The 23,385-nt window shown below is 36.3% G+C and overlaps 1 protein-coding gene across 4 annotated transcripts in view; it reads right to left on the reverse strand.

The window, feature by feature from the left end:
• LOC150109845 (uncharacterized protein C12orf56-like) overlaps window positions 1-23,385 on the reverse strand; it is a 231,367-nt gene that overhangs the window by 166,210 nt on the left and 41,772 nt on the right. For 3 of the 4 annotated variants that reach the window (XM_090415354.1, XM_090415353.1, XM_090415355.1), the window contains 2 exons: window positions 17,456-18,129; window positions 14,615-14,851 (listed from right to left, as the gene is read on the reverse strand). In XM_090415354.1, the coding sequence (XP_090271480.1) occupies window positions 14,615-14,851; window positions 17,456-18,129 (911 nt within the window). Of the gene's footprint in view, window positions 1-14,614; window positions 14,852-17,455; window positions 18,130-18,406; window positions 18,474-23,385 lie in introns of those variants that run through there. The other variant, XM_090415357.1, reaches the window with a different exon arrangement.

The following is a 23,385-nucleotide window of genomic DNA, read 5'->3' on the forward strand; positions in this document are numbered from 1 at the left end:
AAAAATAAAAATAATTTTGAAATTATAAATTCGTTTTTTCATTGTTAGGCCAAGAACTTTTCAGACTACCCTCGTACTACAAAAAGTCAAAACGACGTATAGGGAAATAAACTAAAACACTATGTTTATGTTTATTTTAGTTGTAAGTATAGTTGTTAAAAACTAATCATTAATTAAGTAATAAAAATTACTAAGTTAACATAAATAAAAGAATCGTCGAAAAAATAAAATTGTGTCTCACTTGAAAAGTGCCGCCCGGGACTGACCGCTCCCCCCACCCCCTAGCTACGCCACTGGATATGAGGGTACTGAGAAATTATGGGCCTGAACGGATAGCATCAGTCCCAGAATCTTAATCTAAGAGATTATGATCACTTAATCAAAATGGGAGAAAAAAGGTCTAGCAAAACAGGTGTTTCATGTGAAGATGGCTTTGATTTAGATTTATTCAATCAGAAGTTTTTAGAAGACCGAGATGTTAGATGCGACAATATTGGAAAGCTGACAAGTAATATATTAATTTGAAGGAAAATTGCTGATTAGTAATAATGTAAACTTTATCATGTAGTACTGTCAGTGTAACCTGTACATTCCTCGAATGTACATATCAGGAATTGATGTTGATAATAATAATAAAAAATGAGATGAATGTTATTAGTAAAAAATGAATTTTCTTTCATTCCTCTTAAAGCCAGTCTAGATCTTCCTCTGTTGAGAGGACACTTTCATTGTTTACCGGGGGAAAAAAAAGCGATTTATGATTTCTATAAGTTAATCCTGTTTCTTGTAAAGCGAAGTCGTTTGCTAGGTGGTGTAAATTTAGGCACACTTAATTGACTCCAGTCTAACTTCAATCTCTTTTCAAAAGTGAAGTAACATTTGAGAGAGATTCCCTTCATCGACAATGACGTCAAAACAGCGATGATGGACAGATCTGTGATCAGGGCCGCGCCGTGCGGTTGTGCAGATTGTGCCCCGCACAAGGGCGCTTGAAGATGAGGGGCGCCATTTCACCACGGGAAATAATAAAAAATATATATATAAATTTTCTTATTCTCGAATCATATCGTACTATATAAATTATACAATTACAAATTATAGTTAATGCAATAAAAAAAAATTAAAATCAGTCAAATTATTATGAATTCTTAATCTAACAATAATTTTAACTTAGTACATCACCGGTTTTATTATAATTTGTTTGAAGTGAAACGTTATCAATATTACCAGAGATTTTATTTCACAGAGTAAGCATCGACTCAGCGAAAATTATATACATATTCTCGATTGTTTATTATATTTTTAGTGGAAATTATTAGTTTAAGACAGTGAATTCATTCTTTAGGTGTGCTTTGCCCTTTGTGGATGTGTGATTGTGACTGAACAGTGACATTGCTCGACAAATTTTAGGGCTTATTTCTTATTCTTAAGATCTTAAGTCTCTTAAATGTTGCAAGCAAAATAATGCAGAATCCGACATTTCATATAGGAAAAATTACAGAAAATCTTGATTATGTTATACAAGAATTAAATACTCGCCGAACAGACCAATATTTTGAAAATATTATTAGAACTGCAAAATAAGTAGCAAACGATCTTAATACTAATCCTATTTTTCGAGACATTCGCAAAATAAAAAGAAAATGTTCGGTTACGAAGCATCAAAGGAGACAACGCATGATCCTAAACAAAATTTTAAAATAATTTTTTTCTTAGCGATTTTAGTCACGACAATAACTTCAATCACGGAAAGATTCATACCCTTAACACAACATAGTGAGGACTTTAAAGTTATAAGAGACATTAGCAAATTAAAAGATTGGAGCGATGAAGATTTAATGAAACATCGTAAAGATTTGCACATAAAACTGAGTGACAATCGTGATATTGATGGTGTGACTTTATTTGAGGAATTAAAAACTTTGCGATGTTTTATTAAAAAAGAGTCGACTCCTCAGGATGTTTAAATTATATATACGAAAATAAATTAACCGACACGTTTCCGAATACTGCGATTGTAATGCGTATTTATTTAACATTACAAATATCCGTAGCATCATGGGAAAGAAGTTTTTCGAAACTGAAACTAATAAAAAATTATTTGCGATCAACAATGTCTGGAGAGCATCTAATGGATTTATCAATTATATCAATTAAAAATAATATTATGGATTCATTAGACATTAAAAATATTATTAAAAATTTTGTGGCGGCTAAAGCAAGACAGATAAATATGTAAAATAAATCTACATTTATCCTAATATATATATATATATATATATGGGAATAAATTTTTAACTTGGGTATATTGTATATTAGGATAACCAAGCAATTTTATATGCTTGGTTATTTTAGCTCCTAATCCCAAGTATGCAAACAATTAAGTTTGCGCCTGAAACAAAGTTCAAGTCTAAAGATGGTACAACACCAGGGCAGCTCATTGTAAAGGTGGTTAAAGCTTTGATCACTATTCTTAGTATTTTCCCATAATGTAAAGCACATCTCACTAGAAGATGTATACTGCAATGCATTATGGGTGGGGTCACTACCCAGACCGGTTTCGACCTTTTTTGAGGTCTCCTCAGTGAGTAGCTAGACCCTAAATACCAAGGTTTTAGTAATACAAAGCCTTATCAACTTTACCTATATAAGTTGCAACAAGGTGTATTAAGTTTTAATAAAAATCTCTGGAGGAGATATTGATGGGAATAAATTTTTAACTTGGGTATATTGTATATTAGGATAACCAAGCAATTTTATATGCTTGGTTATTTTAGCTCCTAATCCCAAGTATGCAAACAATTAAGTTTGCGCCTGAAACAAAGTTCAAGTCTAAAGATGGTACAACACCAGGGCAGCTCATTGTAAAGGTGGTTAAAGCTTTGATCACTATTCTTAGTATTTTCCCATAATGTAAAGCACATCTCACTAGAAGATGTATACTGCAATGCATTATGGGTGGGGTCACTACCCAGACCGGTTTCGACCTTTTTTGAGGTCTCCTCAGTGAGTAGCTAGACCCTAAATACCAAGGTTTTAGTAATACAAAGCCTTATCAACTTTACCTATATAAGTTGCAACAAGGTGTATTAAGTTTTAATAAAAATCTCTGGAGGAGATATTGATGGGAATAAATTTTTAACTTGGGTATATTGTATATTAGGATAACCAAGCAATTTTATATGCTTGGTTATTTTAGCTCCTAATCCCAAGTATGCAAACAATTAAGTTTGCGCCTGAAACAAAGTTCAAGTCTAAAGATGGTACAACACCAGGGCAGCTCATTGTAAAGGTGGTTAAAGCTTTGATCACTATTCTTAGTATTTTCCCATAATGTAAAGCACATCTCACTAGAAGATGTATACTGCAATGCATTATGGGTGGGGTCACTACCCAGACCGGTTTCGACCTTTTTTGAGGTCTCCTCAGTGAGTAGCTAGACCCTAAATACCAAGGTTTTAGTAATACAAAGCCTTATCAACTTTACCTATATAAGTTGCAACAAGGTGTATTAAGTTTTAATAAAAATCTCTGGAGGAGATATTGATGGGAATAAATTTTTAACTTGGGTATATTGTATATTAGGATAACCAAGCAATTTTATATGCTTGGTTATTTTAGCTCCTAATCCCAAGTATGCAAACAATTAAGTTTGCGCCTGAAACAAAGTTCAAGTCTAAAGATGGTACAACACCAGGGCAGCTCATTGTAAAGGTGGTTAAAGCTTTGATCACTATTCTTAGTATTTTCCCATAATGTAAAGCACATCTCACTAGAAGATGTATACTGCAATGCATTATGGGTGGGGTCACTACCCAGACCGGTTTCGACCTTTTTTGAGGTCTCCTCAGTGAGTAGCTAGACCCTAAATACCAAGGTTTTAGTAATACAAAGCCTTATCAACTTTACCTATATAAGTTGCAACAAGGTGTATTAAGTTTTAATAAAAATCTCTGGAGGAGATATTGATGGGAATAAATTTTTAACTTGGGTATATTGTATATTAGGATAACCAAGCAATTTTATATGCTTGGTTATTTTAGCTCCTAATCCCAAGTATGCAAACAATTAAGTTTGCGCCTGAAACAAAGTTCAAGTCTAAAGATGGTACAACACCAGGGCAGCTCATTGTAAAGGTGGTTAAAGCTTTGATCACTATTCTTAGTATTTTCCCATAATGTAAAGCACATCTCACTAGAAGATGTATACTGCAATGCATTATGGGTGGGGTCACTACCCAGACCGGTTTCGACCTTTTTTGAGGTCTCCTCAGTGAGTAGCTAGACCCTAAATACCAAGGTTTTAGTAATACAAAGCCTTATCAACTTTACCTATATAAGTTGCAACAAGGTGTATTAAGTTTTAATAAAAATCTCTGGAGGAGATATTGATGGGAATAAATTTTTAACTTGGGTATATTGTATATTAGGATAACCAAGCAATTTTATATGCTTGGTTATTTTAGCTCCTAATCCCAAGTATGCAAACAATTAAGTTTGCGCCTGAAACAAAGTTCAAGTCTAAAGATGGTACAACACCAGGGCAGCTCATTGTAAAGGTGGTTAAAGCTTTGATCACTATTCTTAGTATTTTCCCATAATGTAAAGCACATCTCACTAGAAGATGTATACTGCAATGCATTATGGGTGGGGTCACTACCCAGACCGGTTTCGACCTTTTTTGAGGTCTCCTCAGTGAGTAGCTAGACCCTAAATACCAAGGTTTTAGTAATACAAAGCCTTATCAACTTTACCTATATAAGTTGCAACAAGGTGTATTAAGTTTTAATAAAAATCTCTGGAGGAGATATTGATGGGAATAAATTTTTAACTTGGGTATATTGTATATTAGGATAACCAAGCAATTTTATATGCTTGGTTATTTTAGCTCCTAATCCCAAGTATGCAAACAATTAAGTTTGCGCCTGAAACAAAGTTCAAGTCTAAAGATGGTACAACACCAGGGCAGCTCATTGTAAAGGTGGTTAAAGCTTTGATCACTATTCTTAGTATTTTCCCATAATGTAAAGCACATCTCACTAGAAGATGTATACTGCAATGCATTATGGGTGGGGTCACTACCCAGACCGGTTTCGACCTTTTTTGAGGTCTCCTCAGTGAGTAGCTAGACCCTAAATACCAAGGTTTTAGTAATACAAAGCCTTATCAACTTTACCTATATAAGTTGCAACAAGGTGTATTAAGTTTTAATAAAAATCTCTGGAGGAGATATTGATGGGAATAAATTTTTAACTTGGGTATATTGTATATTAGGATAACCAAGCAATTTTATATGCTTGGTTATTTTAGCTCCTAATCCCAAGTATGCAAACAATTAAGTTTGCGCCTGAAACAAAGTTCAAGTCTAAAGATGGTACAACACCAGGGCAGCTCATTGTAAAGGTGGTTAAAGCTTTGATCACTATTCTTAGTATTTTCCCATAATGTAAAGCACATCTCACTAGAAGATGTATACTGCAATGCATTATGGGTGGGGTCACTACCCAGACCGGTTTCGACCTTTTTTGAGGTCTCCTCAGTGAGTAGCTAGACCCTAAATACCAAGGTTTTAGTAATACAAAGCCTTATCAACTTTACCTATATAAGTTGCAACAAGGTGTATTAAGTTTTAATAAAAATCTCTGGAGGAGATATTGATGGGAATAAATTTTTAACTTGGGTATATTGTATATTAGGATAACCAAGCAATTTTATATGCTTGGTTATTTTAGCTCCTAATCCCAAGTATGCAAACAATTAAGTTTGCGCCTGAAACAAAGTTCAAGTCTAAAGATGGTACAACACCAGGGCAGCTCATTGTAAAGGTGGTTAAAGCTTTGATCACTATTCTTAGTATTTTCCCATAATGTAAAGCACATCTCACTAGAAGATGTATACTGCAATGCATTATGGGTGGGGTCACTACCCAGACCGGTTTCGACCTTTTTTGAGGTCTCCTCAGTGAGTAGCTAGACCCTAAATACCAAGGTTTTAGTAATACAAAGCCTTATCAACTTTACCTATATAAGTTGCAACAAGGTGTATTAAGTTTTAATAAAAATCTCTGGAGGAGATATTGATGGGAATAAATTTTTAACTTGGGTATATTGTATATTAGGATAACCAAGCAATTTTATATGCTTGGTTATTTTAGCTCCTAATCCCAAGTATGCAAACAATTAAGTTTGCGCCTGAAACAAAGTTCAAGTCTAAAGATGGTACAACACCAGGGCAGCTCATTGTAAAGGTGGTTAAAGCTTTGATCACTATTCTTAGTATTTTCCCATAATGTAAAGCACATCTCACTAGAAGATGTATACTGCAATGCATTATGGGTGGGGTCACTACCCAGACCGGTTTCGACCTTTTTTGAGGTCTCCTCAGTGAGTAGCTAGACCCTAAATACCAAGGTTTTAGTAATACAAAGCCTTATCAACTTTACCTATATAAGTTGCAACAAGGTGTATTAAGTTTTAATAAAAATCTCTGGAGGAGATATTGATGGGAATAAATTTTTAACTTGGGTATATTGTATATTAGGATAACCAAGCAATTTTATATGCTTGGTTATTTTAGCTCCTAATCCCAAGTATGCAAACAATTAAGTTTGCGCCTGAAACAAAGTTCAAGTCTAAAGATGGTACAACACCAGGGCAGCTCATTGTAAAGGTGGTTAAAGCTTTGATCACTATTCTTAGTATTTTCCCATAATGTAAAGCACATCTCACTAGAAGATGTATACTGCAATGCATTATGGGTGGGGTCACTACCCAGACCGGTTTCGACCTTTTTTGAGGTCTCCTCAGTGAGTAGCTAGACCCTAAATACCAAGGTTTTAGTAATACAAAGCCTTATCAACTTTACCTATATAAGTTGCAACAAGGTGTATTAAGTTTTAATAAAAATCTCTGGAGGAGATATTGATGGGAATAAATTTTTAACTTGGGTATATTGTATATTAGGATAACCAAGCAATTTTATATGCTTGGTTATTTTAGCTCCTAATCCCAAGTATGCAAACAATTAAGTTTGCACCTGAAACAAAGTTCAAGTCTAAAGATGGTACAACACCAGGGCAGCTCATTGTAAAGGTGGTTAAAGCTTTGATCACTATTCTTAGTATTTTCCCATAATGTAAAGCACATCTCACTAGAAGATGTATACTGCAATGCATTATGGGTGGTTCACTACCCAGACCGGTTTCGACCTTTTTTGAGGTCTCCTCAGTGAGTAGCTAGACCCTAAATACCAAGGTTTTAGTAATACAAAGCCTTATCAACTTTACCTATATAAGTTGCAACAAGGTGTATTAAGTTTTAATAAAAATCTCTGGAGGAGATATTGATGGGAATAAATTTTTAACTTGGGTATATTGTATATTAGGATAACCAAGCAATTTTATATGCTTGGTTATTTTAGCTCCTAATCCCAAGTATGCAAACAATTAAGTTTGCGCCTGAAACAAAGCTCAAGTCTAAAGATGGTACAACACCAGGGCAGCTCATTGTAAAGGTGGTTAAAGCTTTGATCACTATTCTTAGTATTTTCCCATAATGTAAAGCACATCTCACTAGAAGATGTATACTGCAATGCATTATGGGTGGGGTCACTACCCAGACCGGTTTCGACCTTTTTTGAGGTCTCCTCAGTGAGTAGCTAGACCCTAAATACCAAGGTTTTAGTAATACAAAGCCTTATCAACTTTACCTATATAAGTTGCAACAAGGTGTATTAAGTTTTAATAAAAATCTCTGGAGGAGATATTGATGGGAATAAATTTTTAACTTGGGTATATTGTATATTAGGATAACCAAGCAATTTTATATGCTTGGTTATTTTAGCTCCTAATCCCAAGTATGCAAACAATTAAGTTTGCGCCTGAAACAAAGTTCAAGTCTAAAGATGGTACAACACCAGGGCAGCTCATTGTAAAGGTGGTTAAAGCTTTGATCACTATTCTTAGTATTTTCCCATAATGTAAAGCACATCTCACTAGAAGATGTATACTGCAATGCATTATGGGTGGGGTCACTACCCAGACCGGTTTCGACCTTTTTTGAGGTCTCCTCAGTGAGTAGCTAGACCCTAAATATACCAAGGTTTTAGTAATACAAAGCCTTATCAACTTTACCTATATAAGTTGCAACAAGGTGTATTAAGTTTTAATAAAAATCTCTGGAGGAGATATTGATGGGAATAAATTTTTAACTTGGGTATATTGTATATTAGGATAACCAAGCAATTTTATATGCTTGGTTATTTTAGCTCCTAATCCCAAGTATGCAAACAATTAAGTTTGCGCCTGAAACAAAGTTCAAGTCTAAAGATGGTACAACACCAGGGCAGCTCATTGTAAAGGTTAAAAATTAAAAATTTATTCCCATCAATATCTCCTCCAGAGATTTTTATTAAAACTTAATACACCTTGTTGCAACTTATATAGGTAAAGTTGATAAGGCTTTGTATTACTAAAACCTTGGTATTTAGGGTCTAGCTACTCACTGAGGAGACCTCAAAAAAGGTCGAAACCGGTCTGGGTAGTGACCCCACCCATAATGCATTGCAGTATACATCTTCTAGTGAGATGTGCTTTAAATTATGGGAAAATACTAAGAATAGTGATCAAAGCTTTAACCACCTTTACAATGAGCTGCCCTGGTGTTGTACCATCTTTAGACTTGAACTTTGTTTCAGGCGCAAACTTAATTGTTTGCATACTTGGGATTAGGAGCTAAAATAACCAAGCATATAAAATTGCTTGGTTATCCTAATATACAATATACCCAAGTTAAAAATTTATTCCCATCAATATCTCCTCCAGAGATTTTTATTAAAACTTAATACACCTTGTTGCAACTTGTATAGGTAAAGTTGATAAGGCTTTGTATTACTAAAACCTTGGTATTTAGGGTCTAGCTACTCACTGAGGAGACCTCAAAAAAGGTCGAAACCGGTCTGGGTAGTGACCCCACCCATAATGCATTGCAGTATACATCTTCTAGTGAGATGTGCTTTACATTATGGGAAAATACTAAGAATAGTGATCAAAGCTTTAACCACCTTTACAATGAGCTGCCCTGGTGTTGTACCATCTTTAGACTTGAACTTTGTTTCAGGCGCAAACTTAATTGTTTGCATACTTGGGATTAGGAGCTAAAATAACCAAGCATATAAAATTGCTTGGTTATCCTAATATACAATATACCCAAGTTAAAAATTTATTCCCATCAATATCTCCTCCAGAGATTTTTATTAAAACTTAATACACCTTGTTGCAACTTATATAGGTAAAGTTGATAAGGCTTTGTATTACTAAAACCTTGGTATTGGTATTTAGGGTCTAGCTACTCACTGAGGAGACCTCAAAAAAGGTCGAAACCGGTCTGGGTAGTGACCCCACCCATAATGCATTGCAGTATACATCTTCTAGTGAGATGTGCTTTACATTATGGGAAAATACTAAGAATAGTGATCAAAGCTTTAACCACCTTTACAATGAGCTGCCCTGGTGTTGTACCATCTTTAGACTTGAACTTTGTTTCAGGCGCAAACTTAATTGTTTGCATACTTGGGATTAGGAGCTAAAATAACCAAGCATATAAAATTGCTTGGTTATCCTAATATACAATATACCCAAGTTAAAAATTTATTCCCATCAATATCTCCTCCAGAGATTTTTATTAAAACTTAATACACCTTGTTGCAACTTATATAGGTAAAGTTGATAAGGCTTTGTATTACTAAAACCTTGGTATTTAGGGTCTAGCTACTCACTGAGGAGACCTCAAAAAAGGTCGAAACCGGTCTGGGTAGTGACCCCACCCATAATGCATTGCAGTATACATCTTCTAGTGAGATGTGCTTTACATTATGGGAAAATACTAAGAATAGTGATCAAAGCTTTAACCACCTTTACAATGAGCTGCCCTGGTGTTGTACCATCTTTAGACTTGAACTTTGTTTCAGGCGCAAACTTAATTGTTTGCATACTTGGGATTAGGAGCTAAAATAACCAAGCATATAAAATTGCTTGGTTATCCTAATATACAATATACCCAAGTTAAAAATTTATTCCCATCAATATCTCCTCCAGAGATTTTTATTAAAACTTAATACACCTTGTTGCAACTTATATAGGTAAAGTTGATAAGGCTTTGTATTACTAAAACCTTGGTATTTAGGGTCTAGCTACTCACTGAGGAGACCTCAAAAAAGGTCGAAACCGGTCTGGGTAGTGAACCACCCATAATGCATTGCAGTATACATCTTCTAGTGAGATGTGCTTTACATTATGGGAAAATACTAAGAATAGTGATCAAAGCTTTAACCACCTTTACAATGAGCTGCCCTGGTGTTGTACCATCTTTAGACTTGAACTTTGTTTCAGGTGCAAACTTAATTGTTTGCATACTTGGGATTAGGAGCTAAAATAACCAAGCATATAAAATTGCTTGGTTATCCTAATATACAATATACCCAAGTTAAAAATTTATTCCCATCAATATCTCCTCCAGAGATTTTTATTAAAACTTAATACACCTTGTTGCAACTTATATAGGTAAAGTTGATAAGGCTTTGTATTACTAAAACCTTGGTATTTAGGGTCTAGCTACTCACTGAGGAGACCTCAAAAAAGGTCGAAACCGGTCTGGGTAGTGACCCCACCCATAATGCATTGCAGTATACATCTTCTAGTGAGATGTGCTTTACATTATGGGAAAATACTAAGAATAGTGATCAAAGCTTTAACCACCTTTACAATGAGCTGCCCTGGTGTTGTACCATCTTTAGACTTGAACTTTGTTTCAGGCGCAAACTTAATTGTTTGTATACTTGGGATTAGGAGCTAAAATAACCAAGCATATAAAATTGCTTGGTTATCCTAATATACAATATACCCAAGTTAAAAATTTATTCCCATCAATATCTCCTCCAGAGATTTTTATTAAAACTTAATACACCTTGTTGCAACTTATATAGGTAAAGTTGATAAGGCTTTGTATTACTAAAACCTTGGTATTTAGGGTCTAGCTACTCACTGAGGAGACCTCAAAAAAGGTCGAAACCGGTCTGGGTAGTGACCCCACCCATAATGCATTGCAGTATACATCTTCTAGTGAGATGTGCTTTACATTATGGGAAAATACTAAGAATAGTGATCAAAGCTTTAACCACCTTTACAATGAGCTGCCCTGGTGTTGTACCATCTTTAGACTTGAACTTTGTTTCAGGCGCAAACTTAATTGTTTGCATACTTGGGATTAGGAGCTAAAATAACCAAGCATATAAAATTGCTTGGTTATCCTAATATATATATATATATATATATATATATATTATGTTGAGCTCATAGACAGGAGGTTGGGTGTACTATAGTATTATAATACATTAGTACCGCGTATGAGTGGTGGGTTGGGAGAGGAGGAATTTGTTTACATTTGATTTGAATGACTTTAAATTGTATTCCTTGGGAAACACAGCAGTTGGGAGACTGTTCCACAGTGCAGCAGTTGCAGGGATGAAGGAAGAGGAAAAGAAACTGTTCTGTTTGTTTCTAGGTGAGCTGTGAAGGGATGTTGTGCAGCAGCTGTACGTGTTCCAATGAGTTTAGTACTGAGCGGAGGAATTACTGGTGATATTTCCGATGAGCATTTCCCATGGAAATATTTGTAGAATATACATACTGCAGAGACCATAGGATTTCTCTTTCTGTGTGAAAGAGAAATCCTAGTTATTTTTGAGGCCGAGGATACAGTGTTTGAGATATGTTTATGCCAGGAGAGGTTTGATGTGAGGGTGATTCCAAGGAGTGAGATCTCAAACTGTCTGGAGAGTTGGGTATCATTAAAAAGGATATTGGGAAAAAATGGTTATTTTTTATGAGAAATAGTACAGAAATGGGTTTTATTGGCATTGAAATTTATGAGGTTATCTGAATCCCATTGGAGGATGGCTTGGAGATCGGAGTTGAGGGTCGCGGTGGTTGATGTTCTGTAGGTTGAGGTGAGTTGTGTAGGATAAGGCTTATCAAATGCAAGAGAAGAGTGTAGTGTGCTGTCGTCTGTAAAACTGTGTATTGAGTTGGAGGTCAATTGCAGTAGGTCATTTATATATAGCAGGAAGAGGGTTGGTAAGAGGACAGAACCTTGTGGGACCCCAGCATTAATTGAGTGGTGAGAGGATAGGAAGCTGTCCACCATCACACAGAGTGTGCGTCCAGACAGAAAACTGGCGATCCACCTACAGAAGCCCTGAGTCAGACGGAATGATGGTAGTTTGCCTAGTAGGCCTTTGTGCCAGACCCGGTCAAAGGCTTTGGAGATATCTAGTGCAACCACTTGAGATTCGCCAAACCTCTCCATAGCCTTCGTCCAGAGATGAGTGACGTATTTGAGTAGATCTCCTGTTGATCGGCAGTGGCGGAATCCATACTGGTAGTCATTTATTTGGTGAGTGTCTTCAAAATTGTGTAGCAGTTGGGAATTGATGATTTTTTCCATTACCTTCGACAGGACTGAGGTAAGCGAAATAGGACGGTAATTGGATGGCAGTGACTTGTCACCCTTCTTGGGGATGGGCTGAACATAGGCCAATTTCCAGTTTGTGGGATAGATTCCAGTGGAGTAGGAGATTATATATAGGTGAGATAGGATAGGGGTTAGTTCTGCAGCGCAAACTTTCAGAACAATTGGGGGAATGCCATCGGGGCCAGGATACTTTTTTGTGTCTAATTTGAACAGTATTTTTCTGATCTCATCCTGGCAAAAGGATATGGGGGGCATTGTATGTTGGGTGTCTGGAATGGTTGGGGGACATTTATCATTGCCAGTTATGCATGCATTTGAAGCAAAGTATGAGGCCAGAAGATTGGCTTTTTTTGTGGATGATGATGTAGTAGAGCCGTCGGGGTGTGATAGGGGTGGGAATAGTGTTTGGCAGAAATTACGGCCAATTGCTTTGGCGAAAGACCGATATATATATATATATTGAAAATTTTTATTATTAAAAATTTCTTATTAATGAATTTTAGTGATTACAATGTTCTACTATTGTGTATGATTATAAACTGTTTTGTACTTTTAACAAAGTAAAATTTTTCGCAAAAATTTTTCGTGGAAACTTATTTCAACCGGGGACGCTGAAAAAGTTTTGCACAAGGGCGCCTCCTACCCACGGCGCGGCACTGTCTGTGATGATGAACTTGAACTTACTGAATAACAGCAGAATGCGTGAATCGCCAGATTATTATTCCCCCCCTCCCTCATCGACGAAATATCTAACTTCCATTAAATGGGGGAAATGGTTTCACTCCAAACTCCAATCCAGTAATCAGCTTTCAGTATGGGCAAGGCTAGTGCCATCGCTGCGGATGGTAGTAACAACCAGAATAAAAGGAAAAATCCCGTGTCCATCTTTTAAGCCCTCCTGGAACCTGCTGAGTTGAGTGATATGCAAATTCCATACATTTGGTGTTTACCCCCCCCCTCCCGTAGGTGAATTTTGGAGCAACTTTTTTTTTTTTTTTTCCCTCAGATATCGCTTTCGCATGATGCACAGTTTCGCAGCATTTAAATCACTGGATGGCGCTCCACAATGCCTTAAACAACGATACTTTAATTTTGATCACCCTGTAGATTAAATATTAAGGACCTACCCAAACTTGATTTAACTCAAGGCATTAATTATTTTATTTCTTCTTAACCAGCAACATAAATTCAAGACCAAGCTTTCCATATATTTAGTGTAGTAGTGGAAGTTAGCATCATATAAACATTAGTACTGGTCGCTTCCACTTATGTTCAGTTTATTTATAGTACCGCGATTCAGTCTTAGTAATATATGCACTTCTTCCTCTTGTGCTTGATCCCATCTATTTGGGTAAGCCTTCTTACATGATGCGACTTTACGCGACCCAACCGACTTGTCGCGAAGCCTGACGTTAGGGGGGAGAGGTATTAGTGTCTGTAGAAGAAGCGTGTGTGTGTGTGTGTGTTCACGGAGTCGGTTTGCCTGTTCTGAGTGACGAAAAACTCGAGTTTTCTGGAACAAACTCTCCACCACCGTATACCGGTGGCTAACTCACCTTTAGTGGAAAGAGACCAGATAAAAGTTCCTCACGTCATGAACGGGAATCGAGCCCAGGCCTTTCCGACCAAAGGACTTCGTCTATACCGACTGAGCTATGGAGGCTATCTTTGTAACATATGCACGCAAGGTACAAATTTTGGTACAGACTTGAATATATATTGGTGACGTTATGTGAGCATGATGGAATGTAGCGATGATGGTTGAAGATACTGAGCAGAAAGAAAGGAGAGAGAGAGAGAGAGAGAAATGAATGACTGAGATTTGACAAATGAATCGGAAATGCAACGTGAAATTATGTAGAAATGATGTCGAATGCTGAGTAATGCTTCCTAGCCGGGATTCGAACATTGGGTATCGTTGATACCGACTGAGCTGGGAGGGCCTCAGTAATAGAATGGCTTCCATTCAGGATTCTACACTGAGTTGTCCATCTCTTTTTATTTATGCATTTCTTCCTAGCTTAAATTAAAATATGTAAGAAATTATACAGTTTTTTTTTCTTTCTTAAGATAAAACTCGTTACTCACCTATCCAGTCCATCTGAGATGCTCCTGAAATAATCAGCCCTCTTCAGTAATTTTCGGTCTCCATAGTTACCTAGCACAGTGTGAGATCGAGGATGGAGATTGTCCACATCTTGCTGTGGAGAGGAAAGTTGCAGTAAACCAGCAATGACATCATCGTCACTAAGGAGAGATTTGTCCAACGGTGGCGCGGTCTCTGGTCTAGCTTTCAGATATGCATCCGGAGTGATGCAGGGTCGCCTGGAAGTGCACAGAACAACAAATATGAATGAGAAAATGTTTACATCATCTCTTCTAGCAATCTGTAAAGACGACTTAAGTTAAAAATTCATTCACTGAGTAGCTTGTTTCAGGCGTTCACTTTATTCAATTTCATACAATAATTCCAGGAGATTTGGTATTTTTACAAGGATTTTTACAGATACAGAGGATATCCGTCTCTATTTCTTTCCTCCTGTGGAAGAGCATACCTCATCAGTCATCATAATTATATATAGGTTGAAACACATGTAGTCACATTCAATCTTTCTCATGGTCATTGATCATCTATTTCTCCAGATCAATCACTCATTGAAGAAAAAGCTAGTGGAGCTATAACAAACGTGCTGAAGATTTTGTTAATTTTGATAATAATGAGCTCTCAGATAAATTGTCACTGTGATGTCGAAATATGTTCCCAAATGAAACATTTGTTTTTTATCTATGAAAGCCTGAACAAAATGTTCAGTTTATATATAGAGGTAACATCATTTACTAACGATATTCTGTTGCCGATATCAGAAACATACACTTGATTTTACCATCTTGATAAGTGCAAAAAAAAAAAAAAAAAGAATTCCTCATTAAATCGACATAAATAATATACTAATATAAAATAATTTTATTCGACTAACGTGAATATGATGCTTTATCTGCAACCTATAACATAAATCATCTCTCTCATCTCATCTCATTTTCTTTATACCCTCTTTTACCTTGCGGTGTCGAGGGTTTATTAATCATCGGACCTCAAACCATTCACAGGATAAGGTGGTCAGTCCTATGCCCCGATGTATCCTATGTCCGTAGTGTTGAATTCTCAAGGTCGGTTTGCCTGTTTTGGGGGATGAAAAACCCCAGGATTAACTGAGGGGGAAAAAACCCTACTATCCACGCCCAAGATCGGCTAACTTGGCAATGGCTGAGGAAGATCCTTCATCTCCTCACGTCACCGACGGGAATCGAACCTAGGACACTCCTTCCCTAGGCATATGGTTGTGAAGCGCACAGCCACTAGGCTAACCGCACATAAATCATCAAAAATCTTATTTCGGAACACGCATTAAAATGAATGAGAGAAAGGACAAGAAGCAAGTACCTATTTGCTGGGGAAAAAAAACTGGTTTATTTCCTTTCATTTTGCATATGCAGAATTTTAGAATTTCTTGCTTAACGGAGTAGATTCAACAGTTAGTAATGCTTAATGAAATATATGCTTGCGTGAAAGTTAATTAACTTTTCATATCGCGTGATTCACACCTCATTTTACGCATATATCTTAATGAGATAGTTGAATGTTTTTTTGTCTTCCCATATCGAGTTAGTGAAAATATATGACAAAAAAGATTAGCCATTATGTAAAGTTGCTGTTGGGAAAATAAATTAAATGACAAAAAAAAAAAAAAAAAAAAAAGAAAGAAAGAAAAAAAAAGAAAAGAAAAGAAAGCGATTACTTGCATAATCAGAATTTTTTTTAAAAAATGAAATGATCAAATTTGCCTTTTGCCTTGGCCGATTCCTAAGTAACTAAATTTAGCTCTGTGGTCAGCTATCTTAATTGAGCGTGATCATTGATTTTCTATATTTTACTGTAAAATTTCTATTTTACAGAAGGAAAAGCTCCATATAAATTTGGCTAATTCATCTTTAGATGAAAAGCCCTTATGTAGGTTCGCCCCACAGTAGCAGTCAATGAATTGAAATCATTATCACAAATGTAATTCTGCCATGAAAATAAATGAATTAAAAATTTTCAACTTATAATTCGAAACATATTAATGTTACTGTATTGCAGATAAAGAAATCCCAATGAGTAGGGGATGAGAACAAAGATTTTTCCTGCTAATTAAATACAAATGAATAAGTTCAATTGATAGAAGCGATATTCTTTAGCTAGAAAGCTCGTTGAAAAGAACGTATAAGCCGCCCTTAAACACAATGGTGCAAAGATTTTGTCTCCAGAAACTGATTTTTTTTTATCCCTCATAACTTGAAGGCTAGACAGGGAGCACTCGAAACTGATAGACATTTCTTGATACTGAGGAAAGGAAAGTTGTATTTAGCTAATTCCCATATAGAGAACTCAACCTTCCGAACTTGGAGGATAATGAAATGTAAATTCAAATCGTAAAGGTACACGAAATGGAATTGTAAAGTACGTGTGTAGCTTAATTTCGATTCCTAGTAGAAGGAGAGGAAGGAGAACTGACTAAATAAAATTAACCGAATTTTTAGTTATTTACTTTGGTCAACAAGGCATCTCGATAACCTTAAAATAAGAATGGTCATGTGTGCAGTAAGGAGCAAAAGGAAAGAAAAACAATAGACTGATTACTAAATTGAGCTTTCCTGTCCTACAGTTTTAATTGGCACCCTCTGTGATCTTGATTTCCAAGTTGACGGTGTCATCATAATACAATTCTTAACACACACACACACACACACACACACACACACACACACACACACACACACACACACACACACACACACACACACACACACACACACACACACACACACACACACACACACACACACACACACACACACACAGAGCGGGAGAAATTATCTTCCTATTCTTACCTAGAGAAAGACAACCATGACATCGTACTGTCTACTGTGAGAAACGATACCGGACTAGATCTTCCTTGCGAAGGCGACACCGGCTCAACCGAAGGCGATCTGCAAATGACTGGATCAGGAGTTAAAACTCTTCCTATCTTCACCACTTTGTGTCGATTGAAGGGCCACAATTTGGAGAAATACTGTTTCCTTGTCGGCTTTCCCTGCTCGCAGTCATCGTCTTCGGGTAGCGGACTGCAGAACGATGTGCGAACAAAGCCATTCGGTAAAGCTCCATCTTCCGCGGATATCGATCTCCTCATCCCGTCAGACACTTCTGTTTCTGAATTGAAACTTGTTAATGGACAACGGACATTTTTGTTCCTCGGCCAAGGTAAAGAAGGCAAAAACTTCCTCCAGTTTCGTTGTTTCGTTTCTGGTTCGGCATTCTCCGCTATTCCAGGATCGGAACATATCGACACTGCCTCCGAAAAAGTAGCGGATGCGCATGACTCAGGGAAGGAAGTAGCCCTTGACTCCGACCTCTCGCTGATCATGGATGAAACTTCGTCCAGCGGCGAAAATGGACGGTTTCGTCTTCGGTCACCTTTACGAATGCATCCCCTGTGGCACACTTTGATGTGCTGCGTGTTCTCCCTCTCCGGACTCTTCAGAAACATTGGGTATTCATTGACCTTAAAAAGAAAGAAAGTCGTAAAAAATGTGTATTATATAATACGTAAAAGGACAAATTGTTTACCAACTATTTCTGAGCATCAAGAAAAGAATAATCAAACAAACATTTAGCATGCAAATAATAATAATAATAATAATAATAATAATAATACAGGATTTCTGTGGGTGCTTGCCATCTAAGTCATTCCTAAACAGGAATGACTTAGATGTAATATACACACCACACACACCAATGGATAAAATCGATGTCATTTTTTTATTATTTTATTTTTTTACCCTTCATTTTGACAAATGTTTGTTATTATGAACATCAGAAGTCTTACAGCACCATGGTAACCCATCGCACGTCTGATACAATTGCTGCAGGGTTCCTAAGAAGCCATATAAAAGTAGAAGTCATAAAAATCGAACAACAACAAGCTTTCGCCCGAAAGAGCAAAGGTTGGCTTAGAACCGTGCACTGCTTTCTTTCCGCATAAAGAACTGCTGTGATGGCATATGGAACTTTATTTTTAGCAAATTGCTCCTACATGTGACGATCACCAGAGACGAAGGAGTTCCCAGCAAGGAGGACGATATAATAACCTCTATGTCAGTACTACACAGTGCGATTCTCAAGTCCATTACATTATTTCTACTAACGGTCAACTACGATGTCGTAGCTCAAGGTCACGCCAGTAAACGATATTAAAAGACTTCCTGTGATACCTTACAAGGTAGCGAACTAATGCAACAGAGCTACTTTAGTGTCACTCGTGAAGTCAACAGATTTAAACGAAATGCTGATATTTCAGAAATCCTTAACGTACCATATTACTGTGTTTAGCAAGTTTTATTACTCTAAAGAGATGTGTATCTACAAGATTTCGTGTGACGTAAATTTGAGAAAAATTGCTATTGGGTTTATTTACTCATTCATTTGCCCACAGTAATAAAGTTTTCGAAGTTTGTAGCGATTGCGACATCATTGTTTGAAATTATGAATATCAGTAGTGCTTCATAACGGTGTAGGTGATTAAACTAATCAAATGATATTGTTACAATTTTTTTATTACCAATATAAATTAATCCTTAATCCCTGTCGGCATGGTTACATTTGAAACACTTTCTTTCCATCTTGTAGAAATTGGACTTTTTTTTACTATCCATACAGTTTGTAGAAAACATCCCCATATCATCGATTTCATACTTGAACGACCTGGACCGAGTTCATCGTCGCGAGTAAGGATTTTTTTAATGTGAATCCCATCCACGAAAGGTTGTAAAGTATCAATGGACGATTGGATCTGTGTTTAAGTGGTGAACAGGTTTGTCACCAAGTCTGACATTCTGCTTATTAGAACTCACAGTTTTTTTGAAAAAGTTTCATATTTGGTTTCTGTAGTACCGTTTCCGAATATACATGGCTTCTATGCACACTGCTTGGGGAAAAAAAAGACATCCCTATGGGCAACGTGCCGTGTAACGAGTCAGGCGTTTGTAATCGGTATAAATTGGAGGAATATGATGCTCCCAAGTCATTGCAACTATCTCCGGATGAAATGGCTGCGAGAAGGGATATGACGGAGTTTGAAAGAGGCGTTGTAATAGGATGCCGTAATTGTCGACAAATTGGGCCATCCCAGGTCAATATTCTGTGATAGAGGGGCGCACTAGGTCTAAAAATATTGGTTGCCAGGAGACAATGTGGGCCCGCCTACAACTATAAGGCTATCATTTAATTTTTATAAAAAATAAATAAAATTTTCAAAAAATACACATGTGGAAAAAAAGGTACAATTAAAATTTTTGCGAAATAAATGTATATTTTTTAGTAATTACAGTGTACACATATTGTACATATTACTGGCAGTATACAGTAGATACTAAATGTAAATACAGATTGTATTTTGATTTTTTTAAAATTTTAAATAAATGGTGGATATTTTTAAATAATTTGCTTGTAGTGAACATTTTACACATTAACAGGTAGTTCAGAAGCATATTTCATGCAGTCCACTATATTAAGAGCAGTCATTTGAATTCACTAGATGATTGTACGAATCTGTCAATAATTGCTTCTGCATCCAATTCATCTAACAATTCCTTTTCAGTGGATAGCAACATGCATGATTCCAAGTTCTCCTCAGACAGTGAATGTCTTAGCCTTGTCTTTATGATCTTTAGCTTTGGAAATGTCCTCTCACATTGGACTTGAGTAACTGATAATGTGCAGATGAGGTTATAAAGGTTATCATATGCCTTTTCATGAAGTCTGTTGGATGCAAGAATTTTTAGTACACACGATGGCTACAAATTTCACACCTGTGACAACTGGAATCCATATTCTCACCATCATTAAGCAATAGCTTTAATACATCAAAGTTCGAAGCAAAAGAAAACAATTCCAATGTTACTTGATCATTGCTGATTTGTGGAGACAGCTTAATAATGTCTTCCAATGCTTCATGTTCAAGGCCCTTCTCAGCAAAGTTTAACTTTGCTGGGTCCAAGCAGGATAAATATTTATACAACTTTTTATGTTGTACAAAGTGTGAATCTAGTGACTTGACAATGCGGTCCATTATTAGAATAATGCGGGTCCATTTACTCGAAATTAAACACATTTATTCGAAAATCAGCTAGAGAATCTGAGGAATGTCCTTCATCATCTATATATAAGCTCATCTGCCATTCTTTTCTTCTTCCTCTGCCTCTCAACTGACAATGCTGTTTCCAAAGAGTCAATTTCCAATGTTTGATTTTCATCCATATTCAACTGTGAAATCTTGTTACTGGATTTATTTACAAATTCCAATGCCTTGCTGTGAACGTTATCAAATGTTTTTGTCTGTTCCTTCACTTTGTTGCAGTCCCGTTATCAATTTATTTATAGACAAGTGGTTTAGATATGTTTACTGCATGGAATCTATTAAACTCCATGCAGTAAATATATCTAAACGACTTGTCTGTAAATAAATTGATAACGGGGCTATAGTTTCAAATATATACAAATAAGTAAATGCTGTCAATATTGTTTCAAACTTTAGAAGACTTTGAAGTAAAACATTTGCTTCTTGTTTTGTTTTTGCATGAAACTTGTCTGAATTTTGTATCATTGATAAGCATGTCAATAGATTTGCAAAAGTACTGACAGCGACATCATCAAAATGTCCAAATATAGTTGTTACTGCATTGGAGTTTCCTGATCATCTTGTCTCACCAATTAGCTTTAATCATTTCATTTTTTCTTGTTCTAGATGTTTTCCAACAAGTTCTATCCAAACAGCCATTCCCCTATATGATGTTTCACAAAAGTTGCTAAATCTTGGAGCAAACTAAAAAAACATGTTGATCCCAAAACATGTTGATCAGCCACATCAGTAATTTTATTTGTAAATCATTATACTGGCCATGGTAGCTTGCAGCTCCATCTGTACTATCAGATGAACATTTTTTGGGATCAATTTTAAGATGCTGTAATGTTTCAATCAATAGATCAAAAACTCCCTGTCCTGTACCATCATTACTTGGCACAACTGAAAGTAGTCGCTCACAGATAACACCTTTAAGTACATACCGAATAATATTGCTAAACTGATTGATGGATGAATTGCCTTGTGTTGAATCAACTTGAATAGAATAATATTTTGCGTGAGAAACTTCATGACTAGTTCTTTCTATTATCATATTCTCCATAATTTGGATTAACATGTTAATAGTTGTTTTACTCAAGTATCTAACAAGTCTACCACGGCCTTTACGTTGAGCCTTTCCTTGTTCTAATCGTTTGATTCTTTGTGTAGACTTGTTTTGTTCTGCAGAAATGTGAGTTGCCATAATGGGGTCATTTTTTGCCATCAACTGCACTGTAGCTAAAAAATTGCCATGATTCAGAACCTCATTATCCAGAGTGTAAGCAGATTCATTTCTGTGACCTCGAAAAGGAATTGCTTGCTGCCTAACATCTTTATGATGTCTATAATCCTCATGACAATACTCTTCTGCTTCAACAATTCTTTTTTTTAATTAGTGAAGATGCAAAAAATTATCTAAGGTGCCATCACTAACCACACTGATAAATTGCTGAACATTTTCAGCTGAACTCGGCCAGCCAGGCTGGCCAAGTAGTTAGCATATCCGCTCTCCAGCCAAAAGGCTGCGGGTTCGAATCCCGCCGTGGGCATGGATGTTTGTGGTTGTCTTTGGAAATACTAGTGGTGGTGGTAGTCGGCAGTAGATGGCGTTGGTTAGATGCGGTCAGTTGGTGGATTGAGTGGCTGAGACAGAGTTGTTGAACATGTGCCCTCCCTCGATGAGTTTTTGGACTGCCTGGAGGTGTCTAATAATAATAATAATAATAGTAATTTTTGACATGTGTTGTTGTCAATTCGTGTAAAACCAAGATCTGGCTAATACGCCTGTAGTCACTAAAGCACGTACAAAGGGTGATGGGTTACAAGTGTTGGTAGACTCAAAGGCCAAGCAGTATGAACAATATAAGCACCTATTTTCTTTGTTATATGTTAGCCATTTTCTTGGGACTGAGTCATTCATAATTTTCCTCTCATACAAACGAAAAGAGCATCAAATGGCAGATCGTCAAGTGGCTGAAATAGATGTTCAGCAAAACACTTTCAGATTCTCGTGATGGATATTAAAAGATTACAGCAGTTGATCTTTCATTTTCTTGTGTAGGTTTATTTATAGGATGTGCTTCAGAAACCAAGTCATTTATGCCTTAAGGTGTATCTGATTCCCTGTAACTAGTTGAAGCTACGTAGTCAGATGTTGCAACTACAGGTAGTAAGGATACCGGAACAATGAAGACAGAATAAGTACTGGGCCTTGGTTGTTGAGTAAATGCTATTGTATTTGTCTCTACATTAAAAATATCTCTTTCCTGTTCTTGTAACTCATAAGTCATTGCATCATCACCATGAGTATTCTTTCTTGCTTCTTGATTATTTGTTGCAGAACTGTATATTGATGTGGATGGTGGTTGTGGTATTATAAAATCTGTAATAGACCGGCATCGCTTGACTGATTCCTGCCTTTCTGCTTCTTGTTGCTCTTTGCATTTCAGTGATCAATATTTATGCGTTTTCTTTTCCATGCTGGTAGGGGTAATATTCCTGAAATTAAAACTTAATTAAAAATAATCTTAATTGGGAAAAATTAACATCTACAATTACAATTACGCCGCAAGAACACATCAATGGAAATATGCTTTATAGATGCATCTACTATTAACAACAATTTTAATAATCAGAGTA

This window comes from Typopeltis vanoorti, chromosome 1 (genome assembly GCF_054136105.1).
Source record: "Typopeltis vanoorti isolate ZY-2024b chromosome 1, IOZ_Tvanoo_1.0, whole genome shotgun sequence".
In the NCBI taxonomy this organism is placed as follows: Eukaryota; Metazoa; Arthropoda; class Arachnida; order Uropygi; family Thelyphonidae; genus Typopeltis; species Typopeltis vanoorti.